Source organism: Papaver somniferum, chromosome 5 (assembly GCF_003573695.1).
Source record: "Papaver somniferum cultivar HN1 chromosome 5, ASM357369v1, whole genome shotgun sequence".
Taxonomy (NCBI): Eukaryota; Viridiplantae; Streptophyta; class Magnoliopsida; order Ranunculales; family Papaveraceae; genus Papaver; species Papaver somniferum.
The window spans coordinates 20,779,228-20,789,291 of record NC_039362.1 but is presented as its reverse complement, the minus strand read 5'-3'; the positions used below and the strand labels follow the sequence as shown (position 1 = coordinate 20,789,291).

At 36.2% G+C, this 10,064-nt stretch overlaps 2 protein-coding genes across 2 annotated transcripts; one reads left to right on the top strand and one right to left on the bottom strand.

Annotated features, from left to right (window-relative positions):
- The first annotated feature begins 5,916 nt into the window (after window positions 1–5,916).
- LOC113281119 (CASP-like protein 1F1) lies at window positions 5,917–6,833 on the top strand. Its single transcript, XM_026529768.1, has 3 exons — window positions 5,917–6,144; window positions 6,229–6,349; window positions 6,451–6,833. Exons 1-3 carry the CDS (start codon window positions 5,954–5,956, stop codon window positions 6,685–6,687), a joined length of 549 nt encoding a protein of 182 aa, XP_026385553.1. The 5' UTR covers window positions 5,917–5,953; the 3' UTR covers window positions 6,688–6,833.
- Window positions 6,834–6,952: 119 nt separating this feature from the next.
- LOC113281118 (BRO1 domain-containing protein BROX homolog) lies at window positions 6,953–9,629 on the bottom strand. The gene is made up of 11 exons (XM_026529767.1): window positions 9,335–9,629; window positions 8,856–9,180; window positions 8,702–8,760; window positions 8,483–8,621; window positions 8,281–8,377; window positions 8,130–8,196; window positions 7,904–8,002; window positions 7,684–7,773; window positions 7,444–7,598; window positions 7,235–7,336; window positions 6,953–7,148 (listed from the first exon to the last, which is right to left on the bottom strand). The coding sequence occupies exons 2-11, from the start codon at window positions 9,139–9,141 to the stop codon at window positions 6,983–6,985; spliced, it is 1,260 nt and encodes a 419-aa protein (XP_026385552.1). The 5' UTR covers window positions 9,142–9,180; window positions 9,335–9,629; the 3' UTR covers window positions 6,953–6,982.
- Window positions 9,630–10,064: the final 435 nt, after the last annotated feature.

The following is a 10,064-nucleotide window of genomic DNA, read 5'->3' as shown; positions in this document are numbered from 1 at the left end:
AAATATAAAGGAAGTTATTGTCAAAACAATTGTAAGGGAAATGTGAAATTGGCGCCTACCGCCAACGCTACCATACCAGCCATTGCATTGATCCTGATTCCAGTGGTAAGTTATTTACTAGTGAAGTAAATATGTACCACAGATGGTGGATTGACACCTTTCCTCATATGGTTACCTTCAAAAGGTAAAAGAAATGTCATTGGAAATGGTACATTTTTAGTCGGTTTGAAATAATGTTAAAAGAAAAAAATCATGAAATGACTTACTATATTGAACACCATCCTTTATCGGCATGGGTGATATATAAATAAAGGTGTCCAAAATACATACGAAACCTATCCAACAGTACATTTGGTACGTACCTAATACATTTGTAGCCTTTCCAACAATAGATGTTCATACAATCTGATATATATTGTTGTATTTAATCATCAAAATCCACTTTTTCTCCAAAAATATATTGAGATGTATTGTAGGATAATATTCAAGCATAAACTAGAACTAGGATTTATATAGTACATAATCATATGCACAAACGAATCACTATTTCCATAAGTACATATCGATATGTATGGTAGGATTATAAAAATATATTTATATATATGTACCTAATACATATGTAATTCAAGTATTCAACATCACATATTATATCGCTACGGATTCTACTTGTATTCAATAATACAATACATATTGATATATATATCGTATTAATACATACTACATATTATTTTTTTGGTATTCAAGGATACATAATGATACGTATTACATAAAACAATCAATTTTCCCCAAGTATATATTGATATAAACTTTAGGATCATATTCAGGCATAGGCTACAGTACATACCGATATGTAATGCATTAACACGTCACTTTTCCCTAAGTACATGTCCGTACATACTATACTATATGATCATATTCAAGTATAAACCAGTCTAGGTTATACAGTACATAATGATATGTACTGCATCAAATAATCACTCGTTCCCCAAGTACATATTTATATGTACTGTACGATCGTATTCAAGCATAAACTAGGGGTTTATACAGTACATTCACAAAAACAGCAAAAATTAAAATGAAACTGAAAAATCCTAAAATTAAATCCAAAATAGAACAAAAGTATGTCGTAATTGCAAAATCCTCAAATAAATTAAAAAAAAAAATTGTAATAGAAATTCTCAAAAATATATGAAATCCTAGAAATAAAAACTGAAGCAGATCAAAATTACAGCAAATACCTGTTAAAACGGCATCAAAATATGTTATGCTAATTTTTTTACTAATTTTTGGGAGAAGAATCTCGTATTATGCTAACTCTTCTTAGCAAACTAAGGTCGTGTTGCTTGTGATACTTTAAAAGATAAGGTTTTCGAGGATTTCATATAATGTCTTCATTGTAGATGTAGGTTTTGATTCTTCTCAAAAAAAAAATCTAGGTTTTGATAATCATCACATGATTTGATTGAAGAACTAGGTTTTCGTGAATTTTTGACTAAAGAAGAAACTAGAAGAAAGAAGGAGAATAAAGAGGTTTGGGGAAAACCGTATCTTGGACAGGGAAGTAATTTTCAGTTTTCAAGAAGTTTTTGGACCTCCGGTTAAAAGCTTTTACCCTCTAGATTATAGAAAAACTGGTAACGGGTTTTTGGACTAACCAGGAAATTTCCCGAACACAATTCCTACCCGGGAAAATTAGGCACAAGCCCAAAAAAAATAATATTCTCATTGTCAGACCCACAATTAATTTTAGGTACCGTGACACCCATCATTATTTCTGTGACACCCATAATTATATGAAATTATTAAAAATGTCTGCATGACGGATTATGCATCTGCATGACGGGTTATGCATCAGGGGTATAATTGGCAACGCAACTTGGATATAACATATCTAAAAATCCGCTCCGCTCCTTAGAATTTTACAAATTTATATCGTTGGAAATTTTTTTAAGAGAGCTACGCAACGAGTACTAACAAGTTTTTTGTTTTTCACAAAAAAATCGGAGGTGATCATCATTTTAGGCAAAATTTTCGAAAACTTGATACATAACTATTATGCAGCCCCAAAAAAGATGCATAACACATTCTGCAGACGCATAACGAATTATGCAACCATTTTCTCCACTGCATAAAAAATTATGCATTTGGATAACAAAGTTATGCATCCATAACAAGTTATGTAACCATTGTTTTGGTTGATTTTAGTGCGTTCATAAAAAAATTGATGCATAATGCAGTATGCATCCCATATTTACGGATGAATATCAGGTTATGTATCTATTTTCTCGATGCATAAAAGATTGTGCAACAATTTTCTCGATGCATAATGCATTATGCAGTCATATTTTCGGACGCATAACAGGTTATGCATCCATTTTTCACGACTGCATAACATGTTATGTAGATATTATTGTAGGTGCATGACAAGTTATGCAGCCTTATTTTTTGTTGGTTTCAATACTAAGAAAAAAGTAGTTGCATAACGTGTTATGCAACCGTTTTCTGGACTGCATAACAAGTTATGCAAAAAAAAAAAAAGTTGCAGAACGTGTTATGCAACCAATTTCGAGAATGCATAACAAGTTATGCAATAAATTTTGTAGATGCATAACCTGCTATGTATCACTATTCACACCTCCATTTTCGCAATACTGCACACAATACATCCAACCAACACCAGATGCACACTGCATCACCACCTCAGCTGCAATACCTCCAAACTAACCATTCTTGCGCAATTGTCATTGCAACTTAGCTACGCTTTTTCCTACTTCTTTCATACTCTCACCGGTAGCATCAGAATTCGGCCATAACTCCACCTGTAAGTCCTAACATTCATCTAAACAGTGCCATAAGCTTCAACAATCCTCATCAGTACCACCTGCAATTTCTGTAGCCACAACATCAGTCTTAACGACTGCAATCTAGCTAGCTACCCTTGTAACAATCTCCAGAGCCACTGCCACCACTTCTCTGTCACTTCCAAAAATCAACAACAAACCTCCATCTATGCGGCTTCAATTACCGCAGCACCATATCAATTATAGCTTCAGTTAAGCTGCAAATCCAGCTGCAGTGACTTCAGTTACTTGCATCTTTATAAGCACCAGTGCAAATCCCACCTCATTGATACCCCATTGCAACCAATATCAACATCAGTTCCAATTCATGCTTGCATCTCCATAGATGCAACTTCATCACTAGCAACAACAACAACATCACTATCTCCTCCCTTTTTCCTTTGAAATCTACCAGGACCCATGATAATCACCACAATCCAATGCCATTTGAATTCATTTCAGTCACAGTTCAATCAACACCAATAGTCACTGCATTTGTAGCTTCTTGTACCACCAAACACCATAATTTCTCAGGTCAACAACAACAGTTATCTCCTCCCTGCAACCACAACACCCATTAAATCACGGTAACAACTTGTTGTTCTTCTATGCATCAGATCCCCTTCTCATATTAACAACAACAGAAATTCTTCCATTTCAGATCCACCACAAGCCCTATTTCGAGAACCCTTCAACTGTTTCTTGACCTCAAATCTTGTTGAAAGCAAAGGCGTTCCATGTAATCTCATATTTGTATTCTCCTTGAAGAATTTTGAAGATGGGAAGCTAATTGAACTGATGGGTTTTGATTGAAATAGTGTTTTTCTATGTGTGGATTGAAGAATTAATGATGAAGTTGCAGTACCAGCAGCAATAGCCATGATTATGGAAGCAAACAAATGGCAAGGTTTTAACAATAAATCTGAAAACTTCAAAGCCGCAGTATGTAACTTTTAAGAACCCATAACTCGATTCAATTTCATCATCAGCAGGTGCTCGAATTCTTCTTCATCGATTTACTGGAAAATCGAAGATTAAGATGGTGATGAAGCTGTCGAGATCAAGAGATGAACAGAGAAGATGAGATCTGAGATAAATTGGGTGATTTTAGGTTAGTTTGGAAAGAAGAAAAACAAAAACATAATTTCTCAAAATTATGGGCATGTGCATAATTTTATCACCGAGAATGGGTGCGCGCCTGAGAATTTCTGAGCGTGGATTTCACAGTGCGAAGAATCTGCAAAATGGGTATGTCAGTAGTTTTCACTTCCAACTATAGACTTAAAAACAGGCATTACAAGGCCCATTGGCCCAAGATTGGCTTAGCAAATTAGTACATCTCGGAGACTGCCGTTCGGGTCCAGGATGTTTAGGAAGTGTTCAGATTTCTTTGCTATCTGAATGAATGAAGTTAAATTAGTAGGTGGCGTGGCCTTTCTCCAACTTGATTCCCCCACCAACACTGGGGGTTTATCTACATGTAAAAACTACAAACACTAAAAGAGACAAGACAAAAGAATCTTGATTTTGGCTTTGATAATTGCTTCCAAGCAATTGTATAGTTTTCTATCCCTTTCTCAAAGAAAGATGTGGAAATGGATAGAAACGCCAATTATTGCATTTTACTAGTACACTCGGCTAGCATGATGTACAATATCTCAATAAGTGATTTCTTCCTTTTAAGAATATATGGTTAGGTCTGCCTTTTTTGGGTTCAAGTTGAGTTCTAAACGTTTCTACCATAGGAGATAACAGCAAGAAGCGTTCATCAAATTTCAAAAGTTTCTTTTCAACACCTAAAAGCAAAAATGAAATTGAAAATATTTTATTTTATAGTCTATTTATGGCGTGTTTGGATATCAGAAGTAGAAGTGAGAAATAGAAATCAGGAACAAAGATATTTTGATTCATTAAAAATTAACTTTTCTGCTTCTAAAAGTCATCCTAAAATTATTTACCCAGACTAATTTCTAACTATTTTGCTTCTAGAAATCAAAAAACAACTTCTTGGTGCGTATCCAAACGCGCTATTAACGAACAGAAGTAGAAGTCAGCCTCAGAAATAAGACTTTTGCTTCACCAGCGAAATAAATAATTTCTTTTGCGGCATCCAAACACCTTCTTAGCTGCATTCGTAAACACAAAATTGGTTAAAAAGACCAAAATCAACAATTCCTGGGTGAAATGGACAGTTATATTTTGATACTGTTTAAATGGACAAAAATGTAAAAATAGGCAGGATGTAACCAGTTTCATCGTGCCCATTTTCAAATATTTTCTCTTATTTTTAATTTACACGGGATGTATCCAGTTTCATCCTTGCTATTTTTTAAATTTAAGCTAGGATGAAACCAGTTTCATCCTTACTATTTTTTTTCGGAAAATGGGTCATTTGTCCAAATATTTTTAAATCACGGTTCAAATGGACGAGTAAAAAATAATTTGGGTGAAATGGCCAAAAAAAATAGTAAGGATGAAACTGGTTTCATCCTAGCTTAAATTTAATAAATAGCAAGGATGAAACTGGATACATCCTGTGTAAATTAAAAATAAGAAAAAATATTTGAAAATGGGCACGATGAAACTGGTTAAATCCTGCCTATTTTTACATTTTTGTCCATTTAAACAATATCAAAATATAACTGTCCATTTCACCCAGGAATTGTTGATTTTGGTCTTTTTAACCAATTTTGTGTTTTTTTTTTTGCCATTTCACCCAAACTATTTTTTACTCGTCTATTTGAACCGTGATTTAAAAATATTTGGACAAATGACCCATTTTCCGATTCATAAATGGAGCCTTGGATTCAAAGTTATCCTTTTTCCTTATTGGTATAATGTTTCTTCTTCAAGTAATTGGTGAGTAACTACAAGAAATGGCTGATGTTGGCAAACGATGCCCGTGGGAATCATGACTTCATGGACATATATGAAGCGTGAGGTGAGATGTCTAGCTCTAGCACTCAAGCTAAGTATGTGCCATATAGGAAAGTTAAATGCTACGGCCGCCTAGTGCACACTACCTTTTACCATTTCTGTCGTTCTTCTATAAATACACCTAAACACCTCTTCATTACTCTTATTCTTTCGTTTCCTCTGTTTAGAGATCTTCAATGGGGAGTTTGCAAGAGCAAATTCCATTTCTTAAAATCGGTAGAAAGTTCGTTTATGTTGAAACTCCTATGAGGATTATAGGGATTATATCTTCATTGATCTCCATAGTATTAATGGTCACATATAAGCAAGTGTCAGTGTTTCTTGGTGTTGAATTTGTTGCCAAGTATTCTTACTCTCCTGCTTTCAAGTAAGCTTAATTTTTTTTCCGATCGATGTTCAAGTAAACTTAATTTACCAAATGAACCCACTAGTTTGAACTATAATTGCACAGGTACTTTGTAGTGGCGAATGGAGTTGCATGTTTCTTCTCGGCCGTGTCGCTGTTTTTAGTTAAACCATGTTCGAAAAATCCAGATCAAAACAAGTATTTCATCATCTTCATGACTGATTTGGTAAGTTTGGATGCTGCATGGATTTGAAACTCTTATCTCCGACACCATGATGTTGCATCAAACATCTCACAGTAACAATTATGTCTTCTTTTTTTTCCCAGGTGGCGACAGTGTTTTGTGCAACAGGATGTGCAGCTGCAACATCATTCGGATATACTGCTCTTCACGGGAACGAACATACGGGCTGGATGAAAATATGTGATCAGTTCAAGAAATTCTGTCACAGAAGCATTGAGTCTATAGTTTTAGCCTACTTTGCATCTCTGCTCTTCCTATTTTTAACCATCTGGTCTGCATGGAAATCGAGCAAATTACATGGAGTAATTGATTGCAAATAAGTTAGATTTGTATGCTATTACGTCTTCGATTCTTAACTATGTAAGATGCTAAATAAAAGATTTTAGCGAAAATCGGAAAGACATTTCACGGCTGGAATACCATGTATATATCTTCAGAAATGGTAGTTCTAATCTTTTACTTATCAGGATATACAACCTTTAGTGAACACACACACACACACATACAAAAGTGAGTCTAAAGAAGCAAAAACAGAATTGCATATTGAGATATCAGAAATTAGAAGAAGACGTAAAATAGAGAAAGCGATATGTATAAGAAGATATTAGTATAGTTCTATGCTTGGCTCTCATGTTCACCATCTTTGAGGTGTTCTTTTAGAGTGTGAACCTCAGGTTCCCACTTCTCGCACTCCCACGCTGGATCGATTTCAGGCATATTGAAGTCATCGGGTCTTAAAGACAACTGGAAATCCGGTAAATCGGGTAATGATTGGAGAGCCCTGAATCAAAAGGAAAGGCGTTTTGTTAGAAATTAGAAACTTCGGCCAAAATGGAGAAGAGAAACTATGTTAGCATTGGCTCTTACTTCTCTTCTTCTAAGAGGTAACCATACATCTGAGACTTTCTTGATGCAATGTCAGGAATTTTGTGATGTAAATGCTTCATAATACCCCAAACTGGCGGAGCCCTGCACGGTGAAAAACCAAAAGAGAAAAATTGTAACCCTGGGCCTGAAAATAAAAACACATCCAATGGGAGGTTATGACTGGCAACAATGAAGATTCAAAAGCATACCTGGTCACTGGTTTTGCGATGCAAAAGCCAAGGCAGGCTTTTCTGCTATTGGTTAAAAGTTCGTCAGCGGCTAGGAAGCAACATGCAGCAATGACGTGACTTGATGGGTCCTTGCCCTTATCAAGTATCAGGCCATGGTAGTAATATGCTGCTGCCTGACAATTACGTAGGGATAGAATGAAAATTCGCACGCAAGGTTAACAAGATGCAAGAAAGAAAAAATCAATAGAAGCTTAGTACCTTAGCTTCTAAGTACTTCCATCTGATGAACGAGAGATGTTTCTTTCCATATTGTTCACTCAAATTACTTGCAGACAGACAGAAGTGAGCCTGCCAAGAACAAGACTACACAGTTAACACAGTATGCCTTCACTTGTGAAAAGCAAGAGCAACGTCGTCTACCACTTGGAAAAAAAATGTATGAGGGGTGGTCGATGTGCGCAGATGCTAAGACACGCACCTGAGCATAATAAGCTAGCTGTTCACATGCCAGCCTTCTCTTCACCGACAAAGTAGCTTTAATGCTTTCAACAGCCAATCCAAGCTGCAATTCTGTACCCTGGAATGGTAGGATAATCAGTTTGCTAGCCATTAAATAGCAAACTCAAGCTTCCAAATCTCTGCGGAACTTCCACACCAATAACAAAGCCAATGCAGGATAGCTTCAAAGTGAAATGTGCAAGTACCTGGCCCAATGCTTGAATGGAAAGTGCCTCTAAAATACCCTCCTGCATATCTTTCGGTAATCTCGATCTAAAAATGTAATTGCAATTCATTAAAAACAGCCAAGATACTTAAGCAGAGCGAGCGAGAAAACAAGCAACTAAAAAAACATACTTGATTTCTTGCGGGAGTGGAGCAAGTATACACCGAACGCAGAATTCCAAGTATCCTGACGCTTTTATCAGTAACTCGATAGCATCCTTTTTACTCTCTGACGTTGTAATCCACAGACAATCAGTAATCAGTCACAAATAGAATTGCCATACAAGTATAAAGAGATAATAAATCACTTCTAATAGAGTTGACCAAGGCAGACCTTCGGGGATACTCGTTTCGCTACCTTCCCCGGTACTCGTGGGATTTATAAGCAAAGCATTAGCCTCTGATAGTAACAGAACAGCCATCATATGTACAACAGATAGAACTTCAAACCAAGAGCTTGTCAAACAACATTCCTGTCAATCATTATTCAAAAAAATTCATACATTTCAAGAATGATATTCCAAAACATGAATCAATTTCGAGTGAATCTTACTTGTCTCCCGTCTAGTAAATTTTTCCACTTGAATTCTACCATCCCTTCAAGACCAAATTCTGTTGTGGACAGTCAAATAAATATGTCAGCGTCTTAGCGACATAAAAAAGAACGATCGAGCGAGCAAATGAATCGCAAAGACTCAAGTCTGTACCTTTCTTGGTCAAGCCGAGCAAAACAGGCAAGTAATCCTCTAGAGCTCGCTGTAGTTCATGGAAAGCAGATCCACCTGTATCTTCGGCAATTAAGATGATCCGACTCCGAAGCGAAAACAACCTATCAAGAAGATCTCGTGGAACTAAACCTTTAAGCGACTTTCTAATATCGAATTCTACTGGAATTCTCAACTTGGGTATGAAAACAACTACTTGAGGGATATTCAGTTTCTTCTTCTTCCCAATAGAATATATCTTCGTCGGAACGGAAGAAGTGCATCCCATCTTCCTCAACGGGTAATTAGTTGTTCCACGGTGAGCATACTACATATATGAGATATAAATATATTAGCACACTTATAAATGTATCTAAAGTAGAACAAATGCAAGAAACACTAGCTAGAGAGCAAAAACAGGGGAAAAATGTTCCTGTCAAAACAGAGGAAATTAAGACAAAATTCAGAGAAGAAAAGCATACCAGTCATGAAGCAGAGAAATGACCCATTGTGATGAGATGAATCAAGAACGAGAGAAAGAGGGCGGATTAAGAAGAAGAAGAGTGAGAAGAAGAAGAAGAAGAAGAAGAAGAAGAAGAGTGAGTTTCAAATTGGATTAAGAGAGAGACTGGAATTGAAGAAACACTGGGATCGAAAAAGGCTCACATGGACAATTGCGTAAAGATTAGAAAAATGGAAGCATTTCAGCGATGATGAAGGAGGAAAAGAATTGCTTGCTGTAAATATGCTTTTCTTGATTTCGTACCGAGATTGTTTTTATTCTTTTTCTTATTTTCCTGTTAAAATTTCCGATTTTTTTTTTATATTATAGATATCAAGTTCGTTATTAGTTAGGAGTAGCCAAATTTTCACCTGTTTCGCGAGTGTTAGTTCTGCAACACGAAAGCCGGAGGCAGACACATTAGTCAACGGGTGATAATTTGCATTGGGGTTTAGGACAAGGACATATTTTAGATCATTCATCGGGGTAAATTAGAATCTAACATGCCTTGGCCTCGCCAGTGCGTCCGGTCTTCCTGTGTTTATTTAAGCTTCATAAAGTTTCCATTTTGTGTTGTACGTACCTAGTACGGATAAAGGTGTCCGGTCTGACATTCACAAACCGTTTAGGCCGGATCGTGTATAAATTTTTGTGCTCTATTGGGAGGCAGACCAAAAGCCTCCAGTCCTATTGTCGAGACGACGCATCGA

Coding starts and splice junctions, on each gene's coding strand:
- LOC113281119 (XM_026529768.1), top strand. CDS start 5,954: ATGGGGAGTTTGCAAGAGCAAATTCCATTTCTTAAAATCGGTAGAAAG. Junction 6,145..6,228: donor TCTTACTCTCCTGCTTTCAA/GTAAGCTTAATT, acceptor ATAATTGCACAG/GTACTTTGTAGTGGCGAATG. Junction 6,350..6,450: donor TCATCTTCATGACTGATTTG/GTAAGTTTGGAT, acceptor TTTTTTTCCCAG/GTGGCGACAGTGTTTTGTGC.
- LOC113281118 (XM_026529767.1), bottom strand. CDS start 9,141: ATGGGATGCACTTCTTCCGTTCCGACGAAGATATATTCTATTGGGAAG. Junction 7,774..7,903: donor AGCTAGCTTATTATGCTCAG/GTGCGTGTCTTA, acceptor TGTTCTTGGCAG/GCTCACTTCTGTCTGTCTGC. Junction 7,149..7,234: donor TACCTCTTAGAAGAAGAGAA/GTAAGAGCCAAT, acceptor CTTTTGATTCAG/GGCTCTCCAATCATTACCCG.